Source organism: Sciurus carolinensis, chromosome 3, assembly GCF_902686445.1.
Source record: "Sciurus carolinensis chromosome 3, mSciCar1.2, whole genome shotgun sequence".
NCBI lineage: Eukaryota > Metazoa > Chordata > Mammalia > Rodentia > Sciuridae > Sciurus > Sciurus carolinensis.
This window is the reverse complement of record NC_062215.1, coordinates 23,877,391-23,901,523: the sequence shown is the minus strand read 5'-3', so window position 1 is coordinate 23,901,523 and position 24,133 is coordinate 23,877,391. Positions and strand designations below refer to the sequence as shown.

The 24,133-nt window shown below is 53.5% G+C and overlaps 1 protein-coding gene across 7 annotated transcripts; it reads right to left on the bottom strand.

Moving 5' to 3' along the window:
* Window positions 1–1,175: 1,175 nt before the first annotated feature.
* Window positions 1,176–18,071, bottom strand: Tbkbp1 (TBK1 binding protein 1). 7 transcript variants are annotated; one of them, XM_047546760.1, is made up of 10 exons: window positions 17,989–18,071; window positions 15,852–16,105; window positions 15,442–15,564; window positions 15,084–15,188; window positions 13,543–13,723; window positions 12,802–12,977; window positions 12,625–12,686; window positions 4,563–4,681; window positions 3,536–4,348; window positions 1,176–2,670 (listed from the first exon to the last, which is right to left on the bottom strand). In XM_047546760.1, exons 2-10 carry the CDS (start codon window positions 16,074–16,076, stop codon window positions 2,591–2,593), a joined length of 1,884 nt encoding a protein of 627 aa, XP_047402716.1. In that variant the 5' UTR covers window positions 16,077–16,105; window positions 17,989–18,071; the 3' UTR covers window positions 1,176–2,590. The 7 variants fall into 7 exon arrangements, with proteins under 7 accessions (XP_047402716.1, XP_047402715.1, XP_047402721.1 ...); XM_047546759.1 differs by having other exon boundaries at window positions 17,953–18,059; XM_047546765.1 differs by having other exon boundaries at window positions 3,621–4,348; window positions 17,953–18,059.
* Window positions 18,072–24,133: the final 6,062 nt, after the last annotated feature.

Genomic DNA, 24,133 nt, shown 5'->3' with positions numbered 1-24,133 from the left:
TTATTTCCCAGGGCTATGAGCCATGTCACACAGGGACAGCTGGTCCCCTTTCCTGGCATTCAGGCCTTGACTCCAGACAATAGTTGTTTATTGCAATAGAGAGGTTGGGGAGGCCACTCTGGACCTTGGCACAGAATAAGGAGGGACATTTACCCTAGGTCTATAGAGAAACCTCAGGCTGCCAATGAGCAACACCCCCTGCACCTCCCCTGCACCCTAGCATGTGTGTGTGTGTGTGTGTGTGTGTGTGTGCTGGGGACAGAACCCAGGGCCTTGTGCATGCCAGGCAAGCACTGTACCACTGAGCTACATTCACAGCCCTCTCCTTCCCAAGCCCTCCCTCAGTCCGTTTTTGTTTTTTTTTAGTTGTAAATGGACTCAATCTTTTTTTATGTATTTGTGTGGTGCTGAGGATCAAACTCAGTGCCTCACACGGGAGTCAAGTGCTCTACCACTCAGCTACAGCCCCAGACCTCTCAGTCCCTTTTTTAAGTGAACCCTTGGGCCAAAAGAGAAATGAAAGGCAGCCAGGGCTGATGAATAAGTACCCCAGGCACTTTTTGCAAAGGGCACAGCTCCAGTTGAGGCAGAAGTCATGAGTTCATGACCCAGTTCTGACCTCCCAGGTAGGAGCAGTAACCATGGCCCCTCCCGTTCTTAACCTGTGAGGACATGGAACATTTCTGTGAGGCCCCCATCTTGGCTCCTGGGATGCAGAATTCATTTGATGAAGAAACAGAAGCTACTGATAAATGAACCCCTGGAGCTGGATTATTATTTCTGCAGCGCTGGGATGGCGCCCAGGTTCTCCTGCATGCAAGGCAAATGCTCTACCACTTTGCTACATCGCAGGTGCCCTCAGGGCTTTAGAGCCTCTCTCCTGGCCAGACCTGCTGAGAGGAAAAGCTCAAGAGCCCCTCCCACTTGCCTAGGGCTGCCTGGCTGCTTATCCACGTTCTAAATGAACTCCATGTCACAAGCCACTTATGACCACCTGCATGCCAGCAGCTCCAGTATCACTCTGAATATGGGTGCCCCATGTGTCCTGTCCCCTACTTGCCAGTGCCCACCCTCTCATGGCTGTGGTTCCGTGAGACAGTTTCCAAGACGTCCTGCTATCAAGCACTGTAGCTCTGCCCCAGTCACAGAGGAGGCCCAGCCCCATGGCAGATGGAACAGGTTAAGTTTTATTTGGACTTTCAACTTGTTCAGAGAACCCAGGGCCCTCCTTCCCTCTCCAGGCCCCCTTCCCCATGTCCCCTCCCTAGGGAACACTCAGGGTATAATGACATGTGTCTCTGGAGTCCTTGGCCCCTTCCCGGCCCAGCACACCCCTTCACTCCCCTGCACTAAGGAGGGGAGGGGTGCGAGGAGGTGGGGGGCCTGGAAGATTTGGATCAGAACGGTACATGCGCTGACAGTAGCATCCACTGCCACCTGCCCAGGGCTGAGGCCTGGGGGAGGCTCGCAGTGGAGGGATGGATTCATTGTGGGCAGCAGGCTCCCTCTGCAAGAGGCTCCCCGCCTCAGCTCTGGGGCCCCTGGCCTCCTGCTTACCCGTCCTTCTGAGGGTATGACTCTGAGGTAGATTTCACAGAGGGAATGTGGGTTGGTGGGTGTGGGAAGGGGGTTAGCTCTTTGAAGTTGATCTCCACAGCACCCTGGGCCCATTCTCAGGTTTTGGCCTGGGAAGCAGGCACTGGTGACACCCACCCAGCAGAGGCTGAGTCACACATGGGCCCCAGGGCACCTATGGTGTCAGGGGCTCCAGTGGGGGAAACGGTGAAGGGGGACATCTGCCTTTACGATCTGTGCCTGAGTGTCAGGGCTCCAGAGGGAGGGCAAGGGCCTGGGAGCTGGCAAGCTCCCTTAGCCTGAGGGTGATGGCATAAGACCCTCAGTCTCAGGATAGCCTCTTCGGGCTGGCTCCTCCCAGCAGTTCAGGGGCCACCCTCTCCTCTCCCATCCTCCCTGCTCCCCAGGGTGGGCAGAGGGGGAAAACAGGGCTGGTCTGTAGGGAATGACAAGAAACAAGATGCCCCCCCAACATCAAGAGCCCCAAGATGGCCATGGGATGGAGTAACTGGCATCAGTGTCAGGGCAGGCTCTGGGACCCCACAGGGACAGAGTACAATGCCTAGGAAAGATGGATGTGGGAGGGGCTCAGGCAGCTCCTGGAGTCACCTGACACCTTCCCCACTCCCAGGCCCAACTACTAGACACCTTCTTGGATCCGACCCTGTTTAAGAACAGAAAGGCAGGAAAGGCTGCGAGGGACACCCCTGCCCAGCCCAGCCCAGATCCCATCTCCCCAGCAGAAACTGGGAAGACAGGGGGAGCCTCTGCTGACCTCCTGGGAAGAGCCAGAGCTGAGTGGTGCCTGGAACAGGGAAGACGGCACACACATTAACTCGGTAGCTAGTGGAGGTATCTGGGGATCGTAAGGGGCAGGCCCCCCCCACAAGATTCATGCAGCATTCAAAGTGAGTGTTCGGGAGTGGTAGGAGACGACAGAGAAACAGCCAGTTGGGAAGAGGCGCCCTAGATCTTGCTGTTCTCCAGGTGGGAGTCAATGTGTTTGATGAGGGCATCATCCGGGTACCCGACAGGAAAACCCAGCTGGCAGAGGGGGCAACTGCGGATGTCGGAGCCCACTGTTTCCATCAGCAACTGTGGGGAGAAAAGGGAGTCACTTATGACCCCAGTCCCCACCTGTGGTCCCCACATCCCAGTCTGCCCTTTTCCAGGATCCAAGGCAGGGAGGCCTACAGCATGCTGAAAGGGTCTGGGTATCCTTTCCTCAGCACCACCCCCAAACAGTTCGGCATCTACTCTCCTATCCCAGGGCGCCTGTAGTAATGAGGGAAGTCAACACCCAGACAGGCCCCTGGGGGGACTAAGACACAGCTTCTGGATAACTCAGAGCAACGGACAATCTCAAACAATGTTCAACCCCAAAATAATTTTCTGACTGGCTTTGGAATATATTTTGGTCCTTCCAGGTGGCAAAGGTAGCTCTGACATTCAGGAAACTCATTATTTCAGAGAAATGATGGGGCCCTGAGGTAGTGCTGTCTTCTAGGACAGACAGAAGGCAGCAGGGGATCTGAGGCCTGGGGGTGGGAAGCCCTGTCCTGTGATGGCCCCTGACCCATAGCCTTCACTATCTCCCCGCCCCCGCCACAATCATCAACATAATAGAGGTTGCTTGAGTCAGGCAGGGTGCAGACCACCTTAGGCTTACTGCCACCAAACCCTCTAAGGGAATTAGATATTAACTGCCCATATGAGAAAATTGAGGAGCAGAGGGAATAAGCTGCATAGTTCCCACTGCTATTAAATAGTGGCTTTAAAATCAAAGCTGGGATTGAGGACCATACCCTTCAAATGGCCGCAGACAAAAGTCTCAATGGTGCAAGTCCCAATTTCCCCAAACAAAAAACTGTGAAGAGGAAAGCAAAGGGTTCTGTACTAAATCTAGGGTCCAGGGAACAGGCCTCTGCTCATCAGGTGTAAATGATTTGCGTGTTGATACCCGAAGGGCAGGGTCCCCAGGTGAGGACGGGGCTCTTGGCCCTGCATCTCCAGGTGCGGGCCGCGCAGGTGTGTTCCCCACTCACGTTGATGGATGGCCAGGACTGCGCGTGCTCTGCGTGGGCATAGGCTGCAGCGGCCGGCGACTCTGGGATGGGGAAGCCTGCGCAGAAGGAGGCGCAGCGGATGGTGCCCGCCTCAGGGCTGGGAGGGCTGGAGGGCATGGCCCACTCCTCCTCCTCGGAGGGCTGCTTCTCAAAGCGCAGCCGGATGCCCTCGAAGGCGCGCCGCGGGCTCAGGGGTCTGCCGGGGCCATAGAGCTCGCCGCCATAGGCGCGGGGCTTGGGGAGTGTGGCCGCCTCCGCCTGCAACCAGGCTGGGGAGGCGCCCGCGTAGGCCGCGCCCTCCGCCAGCTCCGAGTAGCTGCGGCGACCCTGGAAGCCAGCCTTCACGTGGTGGCTGGGCGGCTTGGCGTAGGCGCGCTCGGTCAGCGTCCTCTCCCCAGGTGGCGGCGGCGGGGGCGGCCGGGGCTGCGGGGCCGGACAGCTGGGTGGCACCGGCGAGCGGCGCTGCGGGCTGGGAGACTGGCACGGCGGCGGCACCGGCGAGCGGCGCTGCGGGACCGGCGATGGGCAGGAGGGCGACGCCGGCGAGCGGCGCTGCTGCGGTGAGGGGCACGGGGGCACCGGAGAGCGGCGCTGCGGGACCGGGGACTGGCACGGGGGGCATGGCGGCGCCGCTCGGGCAGGAGGAGAGGGCGAGGGGCACTGGGGGGCCGGGGAATGGCGCTGCGACAGCGGCGAGTGCCTCTGGCCTGGAAAAGAAAGTAGGACGGGTCGGGGGACGGAGGTGTGCAAGAAAGCCATCAGAACTGGCCATCCAGGGGTTTGCGGGGGTCCAAAGCCCACCCACTCTTCTCCAGGCAAGGAAGTCCAAGGTGGCACACAGTACTAAGGTTGATTGCCACAGCCACCCCGCCATCCCCGCCTGCCCCTGTCCAGCTGCCCTGCCATCCTGCCCCATCTCACCGCCACTCCGGGCCTGCTCCTGCAACAAGGTTCTCAGGATCCTCCCCTGCAGGGAACTCAACTCACGAAGCCGGCCCAACTCCTCCGTCAGTTCGGTGTAGGCCAGCGCCAAATTCACCCTGAGATCAGAGAGCAGGGAGTGGGGAAGAGGAATAGGGACATGGCTCTACAGTCCCGACTATGGAGGAAGAACTGGCTCTGTCACTGCATCTGGTCCCCACCTCCAGGACCCTCCTACCCCAATTGCAGGAATTGTCTTTAAGGTTCACTTCAAATGCCGCTTCTTCCAGGGAGACTCCCTCTGCTTCCACAGACCCATTCCCCAGGCAGAGGCAGTGGTTCCTAGCGTAGGGGCTGGGATGGGGAGCAGATTGCCAGGGGTCCCTGATTCCCTGTGTGCTCCAAGCAGTCTGTGGCCAGAACACAGCTCACACAGGTATGTGTGAATGTTTTCATCTCTGTAGAAGCTGTGATGACAAATAAAACACAGATTCATCAAACAGCTGCCCTGAATTTATAGTAGCTTTTGTCACTGAGTTTTTTCATAGCGCATACTAAAAGTATAACACCCGATCCATGTGCTGGGGGGAGGGGTCTATAAAAAGCATCCTCACCTTTGAAAAGGCTGGGGACTACTGCTGCACAGCCTGTCATGAGCCCATTCCTAAGGGAAGACAGAGTCTCCTGGCTGGCAGAGGTGCCAACTGATCAATTTGACTCCAAGTTGGCCCCATTCTAGGTTCACACTCTTGTCTGGACCTCAAAGTTGCCTTTGGCTCTTTTCAGCCTTGTACCTCCCAGGACCTCCTCCCACGGCACTGCACGCCTGCAGGGGGCACCCAAATCGAGCACCTCTCAAAGGCTACCTGGTTCTAGGATGTTACTGTGAGTTCCTCAAGGGCAAGGATCATATTGTTGTATTTATATTACCAGCACCTTGCCCAGGGCCTGGTACCCAGGAGATATTCACTAAGTTGATAATGAACTGTCTGTTTCTTTTTCTTCTTCCCTCTCTTCCTCCTCACTTCCTGCTCAGGCCTCCAAAGAAACAGAACTGTAACAGATTCTGGGCTTATTAAGGGACATCTCACCATGTCCTTTCCTTTTGCTTTCTCTGTGTCACTCAGACCCAGAACCATCAAAGGTTATCACTCCAGTACTGCTCCTCCACCTTGTCCCATTGTGGCCTGCTCATGCACAGGGAGCCCTCTGACCTCACAGGAGGCTCTGCCATGGCTTTGGGTTCTGCCTTCCTTTCTGTTCTGAATTGGACAGAGACTGGGATCTCCCTAAAAGCAGGGATTTGGGTTTCTTTGGCTCTTCCGACCTCCCCAACTCCAGAACAGACTTCTAGAACTTTGGAAGTTTGAGCTGGAGGGAAGTAACAGAAGTCACTCCGTGTGGATCTCCTCCTGGATAAGGAAGGACCTGTTGCCCCAGGACAGAGATCAGGGAGCAGCCAAAGCTCTCCAGTCCCAAAGGCCCTGTCCCCATCTCATGGCTATGGATAGTGAGAGAAGATGTACAGGGATGGGAGGGGGTGAGGGCAGAAGTTAGGCCAGTCTTAGAAGCACAAGGGAAGGTGTTATGTGCACACCTGTGCTTGTGTCAGATTAGGGCTTCAGAAGGTGGGAGAGCCCCGGTGGAGAGGGCAGGTAATGACTGTACCCCTACACTCTGACCCACTGGCTGGCACTCTCTTGCTAATTCTGGGACAGGGCTGGAGGGTGTGGGGTGGGGAATAGCCCCTTCCACAACAAAACCTGCTTGGGCCAAAGCTAGAGTCCTGCACACAGGCAGGGTGTCTAGGGAACAAGTCCACTTCTTAGGGAAGGTGAGTCCTCACCACCCATCTCCAGAGAGACAAGAAGTCCTAGGAACCCTCACCCAGATCCTGTGGCCTGCAATCCCACCACTTCTGGATCCCCATGTTTGCTTAATGTCTCCTGTGCTCCCCAACCTCATCTCAGAGGTCTGTGGGAAGAAGTGACATCTCTCCCATGACTGGAGGCCCATGTATGTCTCACATGGAACCGGGGACACCCAGAGGAAGTCTCCTCCTTTCAGACCAAGGGAATCTGAAGGCAGGATCTGTGTGTCTCTTGTCAGACGGGCTGCTGAAGGGCAGGACTATGCTATCTGCACAGTGGAGATGGGACACGCTGGGCAGAGCACTGATGAGTGTCATTCTCCATCCAGGCAGCCACAGTTATTCTCCCCATCCACCTTCCCTGCTGTATCTCAGGTGACAGATACAGGTCGTTGACTTCACACCCCACCTTGGAGATCTCACCTGCCACACTCAGTTCCCAGGCCCCTTCTCTCAGGAGCAACCCCAGTTTCCACTGCCTGGGTCCTGGCACCCTCCTTCTCACAGAAAAAAAAAAAAAAAAAAAGAAAGAAAGAAAAAAATTCACAGGAAATCCAAAGAAGCATTCCCTAACTCAGAATGCTCAGCCCCTCTCCCAGCTCTGACACTAAGGACCTGGGGCAGACAGGTTCTCTCCTCCGAGAGTCCCAGGCCACCCTCACAAAGACCTCTGAGACCCTGGAAAGGGTGAGGGTACCTAACCTCCTCCTGATGCCTCCTGGCCGTGGGACCTCCCTTTTCACTGGGCATCTCTCCCTCCCCAAGATGCACATGCCCAGGCTGCTGAATACGCTAACAACCTGAATGACTCACTGAAAACACTGCCAATTCAGTGGAAAAAAAATCTCAACTTCACAACACGACCTGAGAGCTGCACACGCACACCTAAATGCACATCCACTTCCTGGCCCACACCTGAGCACTTTTTCCATCACCGTGCCTTTGGGAAGAGTGGGTCAGGTGAAGGGCAGCAGATGGCTGCAATATGGTGCATCTTGACTGCTTACATTAGGAAAAGTTCTGAGTCTGTAGGAACCTGAGACGGACCCAGGGAGAAAAGGAAAACAGATGATTTGTACAGGCGCTGGTTACGGGCCAGGCGCCATGCTACGAACATCATCTGTCTTCACAACAACCCTACAACAATGCTGCTGTTACCACCTCCATTTTTCAGATGAGAGAAGTGTGAAACACGTGACTAACCAAAGTCCTAAAGCTTAGCAGTGGTGGAGCTGTTGGGATGGACACGCTGGCCTCCTGGACTCCAAAGTCCAGACTACTGACCACTCCACATACACCTCCCAAAGAAGAGGCAGAGATGAGAGAGAAAAAGCAAGAAAGCAGCAGAAGAACAAAAGAGGCCAGGGAACTTGGAAGTGACCTGGGAGCCCTGAGAACTGCCTGGGAAGGAGAGAACAAGGTGCTAGACATGCATGGAAGTGAAAGATCAGAGCGGTTAAGAGCTGGCTCAAGGTCACAGAGCAGTGGTGGCACACAGCAGGTATTCAAACACTTGCTCTTGGCACCTCAGCCCACTAGGCTGGCACCTTCAGAGGAGCCAGAGTGCAAATAGCAGAGTTGGCAGGAAGGCAGGTATCCTCGGCTGCAAATCATTCCCCTCTTCATTGACTTATACTTTCATTCATTATTTTCATAAATAACTCAGGAATCCCACAATAAGCTTCACTCTAACTGATAAAGCAACTGAGATCAGGAAGATTAGAGACCTAAACATCCTCCTTTAGGCCTCTTTCTGCCTCTAATCAGCTGCTGAGGCCCTTGGGCTCTCTAGGCTAGCTGCTGTACTGGAGCTGGCGAGAGATGAGGATGCAGCAGGGTCAGAGTTCAAGTTAGCACTGGGTGATGTGTGTCACCCAGAGATAGGCTTGAGTCCTGATGAAAGTGGGGGTTGGGAGTCAGACTAAGCATAGGGTTATGAGCTTATTTAGGGCTCACTGTGGGTAGATATGGGGTCAAGACTAGGATACGTAAGAGTCAGGGATGGGTTCAGCATTAGGGTTAGGATTGGGGTCAGGACTACAGCTCATCCCATAGTCCGAATCATCTATTCAGAATTGGGAAGAAGACAAGCCAGAATTCCCAGCTCTCCCATCCTTGCCCAGAGCTGCCCACGGCTGCCCCAGCCACCTCACCCTGTTGGGGGGAATTCAGGGGCCGAACTTTCCACCACCCACAGGCACACCCAGCATCAGTCTTCCCGCCCGCCCGCCCGACCCTCTGGGAGGGGACCACAGGCACCGGGCCGTGGAGCGGACTTGAGGTTGCGGGCTGGGGGAGGAGGAAGTCGCTCTGCAACAAGCCAGTGCGCCACCACTTCCTTTCCGGGCGCCTTGAGTCCTTCACTCTTCTCGACCAGCTATGACTTGCGGTCCCCAGAGCACTTCATGGCAGCCCCTGCCAGGCTTCCAGCAGAGCTAGATGTCTACTGTGTCTAGAAGCTTCCCCAGATGGAGAGGAACATAGTAGCTCACTGCAGGGTAGGAACCAGGGTCCCCAATGGCCCAGGACTGTCCCGTTCATGCTCGTTACCCAGCGTAATTATTAATAGGGCCCCCTTTCACTTTCAAAAGTGATCAGATTTGGTCAACAAATCACATGGTCACCCCTCATCTAAAGGCTTCCTATCTACAGAAGAACCTGACCAGGAAAACCACGAGGTCCCACTGCCCCCACCTGCTCAGACCCGCTTGGCATCTGCACTGCAGTTCTTGGGTTCCCTGCAACTCGTGTTGTTTGTGAGAATGAAATGAGATCTTGAGTGCACAGCCTCACCTAGCATCCTACACAGAGGAAGAATCCAGGAGTGACTGCAGACAGGCAGGGAAAAGGAAAAACCTGTTTTGAGATTTTTTTTTTTTTTTTTTTTTTTGGAGACACTAGCTTAAGACTTGATTTAAGACGGAGGGGAGGATGTGGAGTTTCCCATCACGGAGACAGCAGGCAAGAGCTGCTCTTGGCCTGGCTGGCAAGCCGGGGCTCAGAGATGGGTTCGAAGCCCACCAGTCCCTCAGACCCACTTGAGAGCCCCTCCCCACTCTCAGGGAGCCTGGAGGCTGCAAGTGCTCAGGGGTTAATTCCTGTGTGCACTGGGTACCCAGGCTGATGGAGACTTGAAAGAAAGGAAGTAGGGAGGGTGAGAAGCGTGAAGGGGGAGGCCCTAGGCTCGCTGGTTCTGGGGCTCAGGGTACATAGGGGTCTCCAACTTCCGTCCTGACCCACCCCACACTGCCCTTGACCTCCGTGCAGAGTTTCCATCCTCTCTCTCCGAGTTCACACTTCTCCCCCACCACTAACCGCAGCCCACGCAGAGGCTTGTGGGCGGAGAGGGGGGGGTAGGAGGGGTGGGCGGAAAAGGCTGCAACACCGAGCCCCCCACGTTGGGAAAAAGAAAGCCCTATAGTTTATTGTTTTCCCCTCACCACCCATACTGAGCCACATCTTCTCACCGGGTCTTCTCCCTAATAAACCCCCTCTCCCACTGGGCTCTTACCCTCCTCACAGGGTCCCTGCTCCCCTGGAGGCCTCATCCCCCTCAAGCAATACCCCATGATTCCCCCTCCGCATTAGCAACACCCTCAAAAAGTCCCACTCGGAAACCAGAGGGGAGTGGGCCATGGGTTCTGCACCTGCCACCTTGGCTGGGACCCTCCTGGGGACTGTAGCTCCCTGTGCATCCTCAGAAGCCGGTGGGCTCTGCTCCCACCTCCTCCCTCATCATTGTCTCTGGTCCCTGAGAGACTTTGGCAGCTCTGCCTCTGGGGCAATTTGTCCAAGCTGACCAAAGGGAAATCTTGCCCCAAGGTCGGACCTGAAGGGTGGTAGTCTGGTCTGGTCCAGGCACCTGTTTACAGAGGGAGATTGAGGGTCACAGTTTGTGAACCAGGAGCTAGGAAGGGAGGGACCAGGCACCTTGAGGCTGGGGCTGTATCCCAGGCCTGTCCCCCAGCATGGACAGCACCAGGAAGGGGACTCATAGAGTAAAAATATGAGAGAGTTGTTTATTTAATTATTTGTAGTACTGGAGATTTAACCCAGGGGTGCTCTACTACTGAGCTATGCCTTTTTTAATTTTTATTTTGAGACAAAGCCTTGCTAAATTGCCAAGGCTGGCTTTCAACTTGCAATCCTCTAGGCCTCGGCTCCCTAAGTTGCTGGGATTTCAGGTGTGCACCACCCTGCCAGGCTAAGAGAGGTGTTTTAATGGTGAGAATTCCCAGAGTCTACCTAGATGCCCTAGTGTCCAAACTGATAAGGAGGCACCTTTCAGGAATTAAGAGAATCCCAGAAGAATAAGATAAGACTCAGGAACCACGTGTCCCCTCTGCTTTCACACCCAGATAATCCCAGACAATCCAGCCCCAGAATTATACTCCTGGAAATCCCACCTGTAAATTCTCACTGGTCTGCAGGGTCAGGGGAAGCAGAAGGAAGAAGGGGTTGGTGGGGAAAGGGAGCCCAAAGCAGGTGACCAAGGCTTCCTCAGGTGGGAGGGCAGGAGGTAGCCCTCGGGAAGTGCCTATTACCAAAAGGAGCTGAGTTTATAAGAAACTAAAACTACCGGGGGAGTGAGGACTTCCTCTGAGAATGAGATTCTGCCAAGCTGGGGCTGTCCAGAGAAACCTGGCCTGGAAGGTAGCGAGTGCTAGGCAGGCAGGGCCAGGCTGCTGTGGACGCAGAGAACAAGGGCAATGGCTCAGTGGGAACTACAAAAGGAGAGGATGGTGTGGCCTCCAAAGCACATTACGGGATGGGTTCTCTGCCACTCAGCACATACCCTAGGGACCCCCACCCCCTCTCTGCCCCTTCCCACCAACTATCTCACCACCCTTTCACTCTCGTTAATGACTGACCCCAAGCCCAGAAGAGAAACTTGGGATCCAGAGAGGGGAAGCCAAAGCCACTCTGCAGCCCAGGAAGGCCTGGGACTCAAAGCCTGAAGGGTCACACTTGGCCCTGCCAAAAAGCCTGCACTCAGAGTTCCAGAGCCTTCGGAAGGGGTTAGACTCACTGACCTGTAAGGGGGTCTTCCACATGACTTCGGGGATAAGCTGGAATTCTCAAATATTTGGGTATGTGTGTGTCCATGGGCAAGATGGGCCCAAAGCCCCAGCCACAAGCTAGGGTGGACCCTCTCCACAAAGGCCCCCAAACTCCCTCAGAAGCCTAGCTGAGGGCTACCACCCAGCGGTCCCACAAACTGGGTTCTCACCCTCTCAGTTATCACAGCTCCACCCAGGTCCTCAACCCAGGGTGGGGAGGGAGGTGAGGGGTATCCCCAGCTGTCCAGAAGCTAGGAGGAAGATGAGGAGGAAGCCTGCTGAGAGGGATGACCCCTGGAGTCCTGGAGCTGAGTATGCTGTGTGACAGAGGGTTCCTGCCCCTTTCTGGGCCTCGGTCTTCTCCAATGCATGCAAGGAGTATGTGCTACTGGCCTCATCTCAGAGGACTTGAGCGGAAGGAGGTTTGAGCTCTATTTCTCAGAAAGTGGGAGAGGAGGAGTTCGGCTGCAGATGTGAAAGGCATCAGGTGCCACCACTGCTGGGTGGCCATGTGCCCCGCCCCACTGCCCAGTGCTCCCCAGGGCCCCACTGCTATGTCCTAACCGAAGAGCTCCCACACTACTTCCTGCTGCCCTTCTGTCCTGACAGCATTCCTAGGTACCTTCTAGTTCCCCAGACTAATGCTATGTGAACCCAAGGAAGACCCTATCTCTAAGCCAAGGGTTGCTCTCTTCCAAGATGAGTAGAAAGGGCACAGCAAATCCAGCATGAGGATATATCTCCCTCCTTCTCACTAGGAAGAGAAGAATAGCTGGGCTTTGTCCCTGGTATAGAAAAATGGGGCCCCAGAGAGGCCCTCAAACTCACCAGAGGACATAGAACATAGAAGCAAAGTCACTGAGTAAACATCTCTCAGCCCCTGACACCTCAAGAAGAAATGGGCTTGGTCCCAGAAGAAGGCAAAGGGAGCATCCCAGAACCTGAATACTCCAGAACCCACCTCCTTCCAGGGATAGATACAGAGAGACAAGTGACAGAGACACCTACCCCTGAGGCCTGGGCTAGGAAGAAAGGTCATTCTGATAATGCAGAGGGATGGAAAGCAAAACTAAGGGGTACCTGGGATACGCCTCCCCAGGTTAAGAGGGCAAGGGTTACAGACGTGACTTACTGATCGTCCCCAACTCTCTTCACCCACGCCATGTCCCGCTCTGACTGGTTGGTGGCCAGATCCTAAGGGGGAAGATCAAGAGGTCAGAGCCTAGCCTTACCTTTGCCTAGACCCCTTCTCGGTCATTCTGCCTGCATGTCTGGATTTCTAAGGTTGCTCTGTGCCCTCTGCCTTTACCTGGGCCCGGGTCTCCTGCAGCTGCTTCAACTCCCCCTGCAGTCGTTCACATTCCGCCTGGAGCTGCTCCTCTCGGAGCTGAGCCCCCCGGGCTTCTCCCTGGGCAGCCTCCAGGGCCTCTTCCAGCTGCCGACGCTCCAGCTCACTCACACTCGGTGTGGAGCCAGGCCAGCCTGCTGTCAGGGGACAGGACAATGTCAGGCTGGACTCAGCTGCCTCAACCAACATCCAGATCCACACAGAGTGAAACAGGTGGGGACAACCGAGAAAAGCCAGGACAGATACCCAAGGATGAGAGACTGCTACAAAGGGAAGGGAGAGGGAGGAGCTGGTTTCTGTTTCTAACCTGGCTGCAAGCCAGGGGGGAAATGAGATGACCTCTGGAAGACATCCCAAGCCAGACTGAGCAGTCTAAGGCATTCTCCCTGGGCCTCTACTAATCACAACCTAACAGGCGAGGAACTCTGGGTGGGGGCACCCTCTGCTGGCAAATCCAAGAATTGCAATTAGGTAGCCAGGCACCTATCAGAAATGGCCAAGTGGGAATGTCAGTGGGAGAAATTAGGGAAACAGCGTTTGTGGTGAAGAAATAGTTGGAAAGGGAAGATGGGATGATTGTGGGAGAAAATTAAGGTGTTATTAACAGGGTTTCAGGTAAGCTATAAGTGTTCGGTGGTGTTGAAATGTGGGTTAGGCTTGGGGACTTGGGGATTGGGAAGTCAGGGGTCACTGAGATCTCACCATGACCTAAGGCAGATCCCCCTCTCAGTGCCAGGTAGTGCAGGTCCAGATCAGCACAGGGTGGGGCAGGGGCAGGCGGAGGGCTCAGGCTACGGAAGGCTGCATCCCGGAGGCCTTGTTGCTGCCGCAGCTGTTGTTCCAAACCACAAATCTGCCGCAGGTGGGTTTCTACCAGGGCCCGCTGCAGGTGAAGGAAGAGGCTGAGGGTCTGCACAGGGATGAGAGGGGCTCCCCCAAACCACGGCAACCCCATGTCTGTATAATCATCACTCCCAAATTGGAGCAGAGGCCACTAGATCACACTTCCCATGCTCATGCTCCAAATGGCCATGGGTGTGAGGCCTTCTTTCTCAGCAACTGCAATGCAGATGTTTCTGGCTACTGCCCCTGGCAAGGTCAGAGTGAATACCTCTGTCACCGACACACAGGAATTCTCATTAGAACATTCTGCCTGCTGGGCATGGTGGTGCACGCCTGTAATTCCAGCAACTTGGGAGGCTGAAGCTAGAGGGTCACAAGTTTGAGGCCAACTCAAAGAGATCCTGTCTCAAAATTTAAAAAAACAAAAAGGGCTGGAGATATAGTTCCATGGTAAAGTACCCCTGCGTTCAATCTCCAGTAACAAAAAACCCACAAAAATTAAAAATAAAACAAAACAAAACAAAAAAACACTTAGCCTTGTGACCAGTCACTACCACCCTGTAAGGTTAGGCTAACTTCTGTTTATACGTGCAGCTTAACTACTTTTGGGTTTCATCTACCTCATGTATAAAACAGAACAGCAGTACTATGCCTACCTCTGATAGTTGTTTTGAAAGCTACCATAAGTAAATACATGTTAAGGTATATAACAGGGCCTGGTATAAATATGTGTTAAGGTATAAGAACATATGAGCATTTATGTTTACTAAAGCAAAGTTTTTTTTATTTTTATTTTTTCTTATTTTCAGTACTGGGGATAGAACCCAGTCTTACACAAGCTAGGTAAATACTCTACCACTAAGCTACATCCCCAGCCCCAAAGCAAAGCATTTTTATACAAACACCCAATTATCCTCACAACAGCTCAGAAAGGTTATTATTTGCCCCACTTTTCAGAGGGATAGAAGTTAAGTGACTTGACTGTGGTCATAGCTAGGAGTTGGCAGAGACCATGTTCTTGATTCTGACACCTGTTCATGTGCATGGTCACATGGTGACTCTGATTCACACATAAGCCAAGACCTGTCCCAGCTGTCAGACACTCCTGGGCACCTTTGCCCTCACCCATATCACCTCCCAGGCACAATCCTACAGGCACAGGGTTGACTCAGCATGGGAGCCAAATATTCACACACATAGGGTCACTGCATGGTCAAGTGCAGTCACTCACAAGCTGGATGACATACACAGACTCACTTGCAAGACCAAGTGGGCACTCAGATACAAGCGGGGTATGACACAGGGGGTCACACAATCACAAGGTCAGAATGCTCACAAGCAGAACACACATACAAACACTCAGTACACACCCTCCAGCACCCCTGTTCCCTGGGCCTCACCATCTCCCCCAGCTCTGTCTCCAAGTCGCTCTTCTCCACACAGAGCTTCTCGTAAGCCTGAATCATCTCCCCGAGCTGTTCTTCCTGCTCCTTGTTCTTCTGCAACTGGATAGGCCCAGAGGGCATATCAGAGTCAGGCCATCCTCAAATGGGGGCAGAGAAGCTCCTGGCACCTCCCACCCCCACTCCCAGCACTCTGTGGAGGGGCAGGAGGAGCTGTAGCGGGTTTAGGTAGAACTGTAGTCATCTCTGATCAAAGTAACAGAAGGCCAGAGGCTGGAGTGGGGATGAGAGGGAGGTAGTGGGTATCAGCAACGGGAAGCTCAGGGAGCTGGGTCAGATGAGGGTTAAGGCTCACCTCATGTTGGAACTGGTTGAGCCGTTGCTGCAGACTGACTTTCTCCACCTCCAGCAGGGAGCCATCCTTGATTTCATACAGAGAGAAGCCGTGTTCCTCTCCAAAGTCACTGATCAATGGGTACTGCAGGAAGACAGGTTTTCAGGAGGGCTGGAGCCTGGCTCCCTGCTCATGCCTAGGCCTCTCCATGCCCCCAATCTGCCTCAGACTGTTGAATTTCCCCTTCCCCTTTCTGGTAAGATCCACTGCTCCAGAGAGGATCCTTCATGATTGGTTGCTGGGTCACATCTCTCAGAGAAGACTGCACCCCAACCTCTTCTCCAGATACCTGGAATCTCTACTGGAAACCCAGTTCCTGCTACCGTCCCCCCACACACCACACTACGACCCTCCCAACTCCAGATGCTGACCTTGACCTCATAGACTTTGAGGCGGCGACGGAGGGTGGCATTCTCCCTCTCCAGGCCCCCCAGCCGCTCCTTGATGTCCCCGTAGGCGGTGATGAGGGCAAAGTGGGAGGCAGAGCACATGTCCCCACCCAACGAGGAATCTCCAGGACCATCCAGCCACACCTCGCTGGGCCCCAAGGCCTCCTGGGTCAGGATGCTGATGTCGTCCTCAAACATGGACTCCATGGTAAGGGCCACAGCCCACACTGTGCCTCCTGGGAGAATAGGAACAACTTGGAGAGAAACACCTGGCACTTGTCCTCAGATCACTCATGCTGGCCGGAAGCATCCTGTGAACAGCTGAAAAGCAGCCTGGAAGATTTCTGCCCAGGGTTAAGTGGGGGACTGTCACTGCCCCTTCCCAGATGACTAAGCCCCATCCTCTCTGCTGCCACTATCTTTGGGGAAAAAGGGCAGGAACCAGATGAAGACTTAGGGGTGAGGGAGCAGTGACAGTTGACAAATAGGAACAAGAAAGCCAGGCCAGCAGCAGGCTCCTTGCAGAACCCAGGGAGACCTGTAGATGAGAGGGCTTTCCCAGCATGAAACATTCCTCAGACCCTTTTCCACCCCAGACCTCACTTCCCCAAGTACCTCACCAAGCAGCTCATCCCAGGCCTGTAGCACCCAGCTCCTCCCTAAGGAAGGCCCAGTCAGCCTCTGCCGAGCCCCCGCCCAACTTCCCCGCTTCCTCCCGCAGGATCCCAGAGTTCAGGAAAAGGAAATGCCTCCCCCACTTGCACCGGGGCTGTGGCAACCGTCCAGGAGCTCTTGGCCCCTGACCTGGGACCTACAGGAAGTCCTTGACTGAGTGTCAGAGGGAACAAAGTAGGCAAGGGGACTCAGGTGATGAGGGACGTTAATAAAGTCCCCAGCCGATCCCAGAGTGCCTGCACACAGGGAAATGGGGCGCCCTGGGAGGGGACAGGAATGACTCAGGGCTCCCGAAAGGAGTAGGCAGCGAGGGGGTGCGTGTGTACTTCTCCAGGCCCTGTTTATGAATGTGTGGTGGCTGGCATGTGGGGGGAGTGTGTGTCTGTGAATGAGTGTAGGTGTGTCACCGTCAATGAATGCCTTTGCAGGGCGAAGAGTGGGGGTACGGAGTTAGGAAGCGGCCGGGAAGCTATGTGTGTGCGCGCGCGTGTGAGCACGCGTGCGTGAGCGTGTAGGAAGGGTGGGCACGTTCGGGCCGTGTGTCACGTGAGGCACTATGGGAATGTCCGAGGTGTGTGCGCGCGTTGGAGCGTGTGTGCGCCCAGAAAGGGGGCTCGGCGGTGAGGCGCGAGTTCAGACAGTGGGGTCTCCGACCTCCCCAAGCTGCGCTGCGGGAGCCTGGGGTGCAAGCACTCAGGCCCAGGCCCCAACAACCCCCCCGTAACCTCATCTAAGTACCAGGGAAACGCGTGTGACTGGGTCTGAGTAAGAAGTGTGTGCGCCAGTTTGTAGGGCTGGCCCCACCTTTAACCCTCTCCTGCCCGCGCCGTCCCCTCCCCCTACTCCGCTCTCCGGAGCTCACCACACCCCCTAGACCCCGGCCCGCCACCTCTGGCCCACCTCCACTTGCGGGCTCTGTCCCCTGGGCCGCCCCGCCAATGCCGCCTTCCTCCGCATTCTCCTCCCGACACCCCAGCGGCCCGGCGGAACGCGATGGAAGGCGGCTGGGGAGGGGGTGCCTCTCCTGGCCCGGGCCCCTCCTGCGGCCCCTTTAAGAGCCGCCCTTTAAACCCCTTCAGCTCGGCGGACAGAAATTGTCGCCCCTCCCCTCTCGGGGGCTGAGATTTCACAGCCCCCCTCCCCCACTGCTGGCCGAGACCCGAGCCCCGGGCCCCCGGCTGCCCTCCCTGGGCCGGGCAAGGGGCTCCGGAGGCGGCGCGGCCTGAGGAGCGGCGGCGGACGGGGCCGGGAGAATGCGGGCGGCGGACGCCGGGCTCTTCCCCTCCCCGCCACCCAGTGCAAACTGCCTGCCAGCCTCCCGCCCCCTCCCCCGGCCTCCCCGCGACCCCCAGGCCCCCGCGCGGGCGCCGCTCCCCTCCCCCGGCCCTCGCCCCGGCCGGGGACTCACAGCTGCCGCCGGTTCCTGCTTGTAATCGCAGCTTACCCCCTCTGCCTGCTCCCTCCCCAGACGGGCACCGGTGCCCCCACCCCCCTGGCACCGCGCTCTGCTCCTCGCCCTGTCGCCGCCGCCGGGTCTCTCCCCACCCCCCACCCCTCCCCCTAACCCCCTCCCTCCCTCCCGCCCCGCTCCTCCTCCGCCGCCGCCGCCGCCGCCGCCGTCTCCTCCGCCTCCTCCTCCCCGGCTGCTCCGGGTTTCTCCAGCTGGGAAGGCGCCCCGGACCCCGCCGCTGCCACCACCACGTGGCGAGGGGCGGCGGCCCCCGCGGTGCGACCGGGTCGGGCCTGGCAGCACGCCCGGCGCCCACCCGCTCCCTGCAGAGCGGCCGGCCGCGCGGCGCCCCCCTTCCCGACGCCTCGCAGCGCAGTGTGGCGTGGTGGCGTGTGTTGGGGGCGTCTGCGGACAGTGCAGGGGTGCCGCTGGTGTTTTGCCGGTTTGGTTTGGGGCCGTGTATTTTGCGAGAAAGTGGGATTGTTTGTGTGGATGGTTTTGGTCTTTGCTCATTTGAGAAGCAAATTGTTAGACCTGTCTACTCCTCTGCTCTACGAGGAGGGGGCACTGAACACAGGGTGCAGTCGGAGAGATTAGTTAAATCTGTAACTTCGAAAGTAGGAGTGAACTGAGATGAAATGTTCATTTAGGAAGACGGACAGCCCACCCCTCATCACACAGAAGTGCCCACAGGCTAGAGAATTGAAGAAACAACATATTTTACCCTTTCCACAAAGATTATTTGAGCATCTGCCAAACTGCTGGGCAGGAAACATAAGTTTTTGGTGTTTTTTTTTTTTTTTTTTTTTTTTTTGCCACTTTCCCACTGTGTGACCTTGGGTAAGTTACTTAACCTCTGGGTTAGATTGGATATCATTCTCTACCCCACGCCCTTTTGGGGGAAGATTAGGGATCAGAATTAAAGGTATCTGTGAATGACTGGGAGGTGTTAATGAGTCATTTTAATTCCCTGGTACAGCGTTAGGGTCAGCTTAGCTGCAGGTGGGGAATGACAAGGGGAAATTGGAGGACTCTAGCTAAAAAGTATTCCTGAGATGTGGAAGGAAACCCTGCAAGTGGGCGTAGCCAGGGATGGGGGCCCTTACTGGGGTCAGCATTGTGCTACAAAGGCTGCTGGGAACCTGATCCTACCTTTTTGGGCGGGGAGGGGGGGTTTGAGAAGGGGAGGATGAAAGAAAAGGTCCCTTGCCTCCTGTGAGCTTTGAAAAGCAAGAGTAACTGTCATCTTCACTGTGGGGAGAAGACTGGACTAGGGTAAGCTGTGCCCCCCAGGATCGCCAGCAAGAGCTCTCTTCAAAGGATTTTCTCACTGGCTTCCTCCTCCTCCTGCTGGCTTCCCTTGCAGCCTTTCCTGCTGGTTGCTCCTTTTTATAGACCAGAAGGGAAGGCAGGTCAGCCCTTGCCCTCCCAGGCACCAGCTTTCTCTGAGCCATGTGGAATGACCCACCTACCCTCTGGATATGAAGGCTGGGATGTGTGCCTCTCCACCAATCCAAGAGTGAGGCAGGTGTCCCCTTCCTCAGTGCTCCACAAGTTCTCTTCTGAAGCAGGACACCAGGCAAGATGGGCGGGTAGGTAGGCCAGAAGGTATGATGGGGTTGTCTCTGAGATCCTCAGTGAGTACTGACTTGGCCACAAACCTGTAAAATCAACTGACAAACTTTCCCTTGCTGGAAAAGGCAGTAGGTCCAGGTACCCTCTGAGCACACTCTAGGATGTCATCAGCTCCTGCTGCTACTTGGGCGTTTAGGGTACAGGCCGAAAGTCACCTGGCAAGATGGAGCCAAATGGTGGTTCTATTCTGGCATCTGGGGGCATACACCCGACAGAGATTGGGCCTGATGTAAGTGCCTGCGTGCTTCTCCTCCCCTCCTCACTAGATACGGACGTGATCTCATTACATTTTCCCCATTCCTAGTTCTGTTAATCACACCAGATAATTTTGAGAGCAGGGACTGTGTTCCAATCAGCTTTGTATCCTTGGGCACCCCGAGTTTGCTTGTTCACTATGTACTTATTCAGCAAAGAATTTTTTGAACACCTATGGTGTGTTCAACACAGGGAATGCAGTGACGAGCACATCTCTCTTGACCTCATGGAGCTTACACTCAGAAGAGTTAGAAAAATAAAACAACAAATCATTAAGATAATTACATACTGTGATAAAAGGTAAAAAGGAATAAAGGGGCAGCAATAGAGGAGAAGGGGAGGTCAGGATTGCTTCAGTTATCTGAGATCTCCTGATGTGATGGTATTTAAGCTAACTCCTAAAAGCTAAGAAGGCATTTTCTTTGTTGAGTGAATAAAGGAATGAAACTGCAACTTGAGAGTCGTTGCTTCACCTCTCTGTGATAGCTGGAGATTGGTCTGAATCCCTCCTAAGACCCCGAATAACTATCCAGGCTCATCATGGTGGAGACAGAAAAAGGTAGGATCCAGGGGTGTGGCAAGGGGAGGTGAGGGGGAGAGGGAAAGGCAAGGTGGTGAAGCACTGGTCAGGCAGTAGTAAGACCTCCCTCACTGGCCTTCTAGGGGCGGTGAGAGAGGACCAGCTGCCAGTCATTACTGGTAAGAGAGAAAGCAGGGCCCTAGCAAGTTTCTGCCTAGGAAGCCATCAGGGAGAGACTGTCTCCCACTTCCATGACTCTTCCTCTGGAGAAAGACTTTGTCTTTCCTGTCCCGTTCTTGCCTAAGAGGAGGGGGAGGTGGCATTAGACTGAATCAAAATAAAACCTAAATGACTCAAATAGAATCTGGCGGGCAGAAAAATTGATTAGACACATGCGACAATGCAGGAGCCAGTGCCACTTTGACCACCCTCCTTGAGTTCCAGACCTTAGGATATTAGTGTCAACTGAAGAACCATCTTGGGCCTCCAAGTGCAGTTATAGGTCTCCTAGCTGACCAGAATTGAGGACAGCAGGGGAGGACTCATTCCTTTACCAACTCCCCAAATTCTTGTACAGGTTATGCAAGGCCTCTAATTGAGTAGCAGGGTTTGGGAGGAAATAGGCTTTGTTGTGTTTTGTTTACACCTCTGTATATGCTTCATTTTCTCCACAGTTATGTTTATTTCTATCAAACAAATTTTTTATTTATTTTGTTTTGCAGTGCTGGAGATGGAACCCAGAAGCTTGCACATGCTCACCAAGCACTCTACAACTGAACTACATCCCCAGTGCTGGCCCTGCCCCCAAATTATATCAGGGCTTAGTATGTAGCTTAGTGGTAGAGCTCTTGCCTAGCATGTGAGTTCCAACCCCAACACTGCAAAAAATAATATTGAATTATTGACCACTTCCTATGTATTATCCATTAGAACTACAGCTCCATAAGAAAGAAATTTTGTTTAGTTTGCTACTGTATCCTCAGTGTCTTGAACAGAGGTCTGGCATATAAATAGTTGTTGATTAATAGATTAATTATGTAGTATTCAAGGCCCTGTGCTAAGAACTTGGTGCATTATCTATTATTGGGATTCCTGTTTCACGGATGAAGAAAATATAGGTCAAAAAAGTTAAAGAATTTTGATTTGGGAGGCTGAGGTAGGAGAATCGCAAGTTTGAATACCAGCCTCAGGAACTTAGCAAGACTTTAAGCAAAAGTAAAAAATAAAGAAAGGGCTGGAAGCTGGGGAGATAGCTCAGTTGGTAGAGTGCTTGCCTTGCAAGCACAAGGCCCTGGGTTTGATCCCCAGTACCGCCAAAAAAAAAAAAAGGCTGGGGATGTAGCTCAGTGGTAAAGCACCCCTGGGTTCAATCTCCACTACCAAAATAATAATAATAAAGTTGAAGAATTTACCCAAGGTCACACTCAAAACGACTAAAATATTGCAAAGAGCAGTGCTCAGAAAAGAGGAAGCCTTGTTCGTTGCTGTGGGGAGCTTATTCACACAAAGCTATTTCTTCATTCTCTCTTAGGTGACGGCTGCTGCCATGCCAAAGCTGAGATGTACTTTCCTTTCAGACAAGGAGGTCTATTTCACATGGAGGACAGCTCAGCTGGGGAACCTGCCTGTGATCAAGGAGCACCTGGCAGAGAAACCAGCTTGGGCTTTGTAGGCCTCCTCCCTGTGCTTCAACTGTGCAAGATCTGAGGGAATAGGGTAATTCAGATATGGAGCTTACTCAGCAGCCTTAGTGGCCTTTTTGGCCACCAGGCATGGGCAACCACCCTCCCCCAGCCCTGGTTCTCAAAAGCTTCCAGCTCAGGGGGAAAAATGGAACAGAAGTGCAGGGAGGTGGTTTAGTTCAAACTCCAATTAGGAGGAAAAGTTGACTTTAGGTTAAGCATGTCACACACACCCACACACGCACCTCCATTGAGTTAAAAGGCTCAGGATGGATCTTAATAGAACACAAAATGGCTTTGCTATTGAATTCCAAAAATGCTTTGTCCAGGGTTCGCTCCGATTAATAGCTAAGCTCACATTCAACACTGGCACACATGGCTTGTGGTATGGGCACAACTATGGTGTCAGCACTGCTTGTTCTCCCACCTGACTTTGGGCAGGGCTTTAAGCCCGTTTGCTTCCATTTCTTCATCTGTAAAATGGGATTAAAAGGGTACTTTTGTTATAATGTAAACAAAGAATAAATTTATAACTCTGTGAGATACTTATTTTAGACCTGGCACCCAGTAAATGTATAAAATGGATACCATATAAATAATGATTAATTACTGATTAATCTTGTCCCCATTCCTCCAATTAACCCAAGGTTAATAGGCTAGCTGGAAGTCATCTAGCAAATGAGGGGAAGAGCTAGAAACCCCACTTCTAAGGCCCTGCCATTCCCAGGTTTCTGGATGCTCTGCCCTTCAAACACTGAGTCCATCACAAACTCCCTGAGCTGTACTGACACGTCATTAGTTCAACAAATATTTATTGAAGGTCTGCTGCATGTCAGGCACTGCTCTAAGCTAGGCATATAATGGTAAATAAAAGACAAGGTCACTGCATTAGGGAGCCTCCATTTTTTTCAGTGTTGATGCTGGGGACTGAACCCATTGCTCACATATGCGAGGCTCTACCACTGAGCTACAACTCCAGCACAGGAACCCACATTATAGTGGGAGAAACCAGCAACAAACAAGTAATTTTAGGGGCTAAGGTGTAGCTCAGCATTAGAGCACTTGCCTAACCTGTGAGGCCCTGGGTTTAACCCTCAGTATCATGGAAAAAAAAAAAAAAAGTTCAAGATATAGATGGATGTATCTATCAATTTACTTTTTTGGTACTGGGGATGCTTTGCCATTGAGCTACATCCCCAGCTCTTAAAAAATATTTTTGAGGCAGGGTCTCCCTACATATCCTAAGCACTCAGAACATGGACCTTTATTTTGTACTGCTAAGGTACTGACAGCAGTTGTGCAGGGCAAGGATGTGAGCTCCTCAGGTGCTGCCTTCTGACTTACCTGGGTATTTCTGGCCCCCCTCACCTTGATCTTTAAATCAACCTTCCTGCCCCTTCATCCACATCACTAAAACAGTAATAGTGGCCATTAAAGTTGTGAGAGTAATATAACAAAAACTTTTCAGTGTTTACTATCTTTTATTCAGGTAGGTTGAGCTGGGTCCTCAGGGAGGCTTGCAGGAACTATAACATCACACTCTTTGTTTTCTGGTAGTGGGTATCTGATAGTGGAGTGAGCTGGAGCACTGATGAAGTTCTTTACTTGGGAGCGATTTGAATTGATAACATGCTTTCCATGAAGTATACTTTCAGTACAGAAATATTCTTGTCAATTGCTGTTGCACATGATTTAATACAGTCTTGTAAGAAATATAGTCTCTTTAGCTCAGTGATCTCCCAAGTTGGGCAAAGAAAATATTAGAACTTAAAATATTTTTAGTTGTAGATCAACACACTACCTTCATTTTACTTATGAGGTGCTGAGGATACAACCCAGCGTTTCACGCATGCTAGGCACTCTACCACTGAGCCACAACCCCAGCCCCTCATGTAACTTTTTAATTTCCCTGTTTGTCTTAAAATTACATAACATGTAGGTGTAGGTGTACAAGTGTGTAAACACGTGTGAGTATGTGAGATAAGTTTCTGATGGGTTTGCAGTCAGAAAACATTAAAGGCCAAATGAAGGCTACAGTTTAGTCAGC

What these genes read in the sequence shown, in the direction of transcription:
- Tbkbp1 (XM_047546760.1), bottom strand. Translation starts at nt 16,076, where the DNA reads ATGGAGTCCATGTTTGAGGACGACATCAGCATCCTGACCCAGGAGGCC. An exon ending in TGCAGGAGACCCGGGCCCAG is followed by an intron (nt 12,687 to 12,801) that starts GTAAAGGCAGAG and finishes CTTCCCCCTTAG; the next exon opens with GATCTGGCCACCAACCAGTC. An exon ending in AAGAGAGTTGGGGACGATCA is followed by an intron (nt 4,682 to 12,624) that starts GTAAGTCACGTC and finishes CTCTGATCTCAG; the next exon opens with GGTGAATTTGGCGCTGGCCT.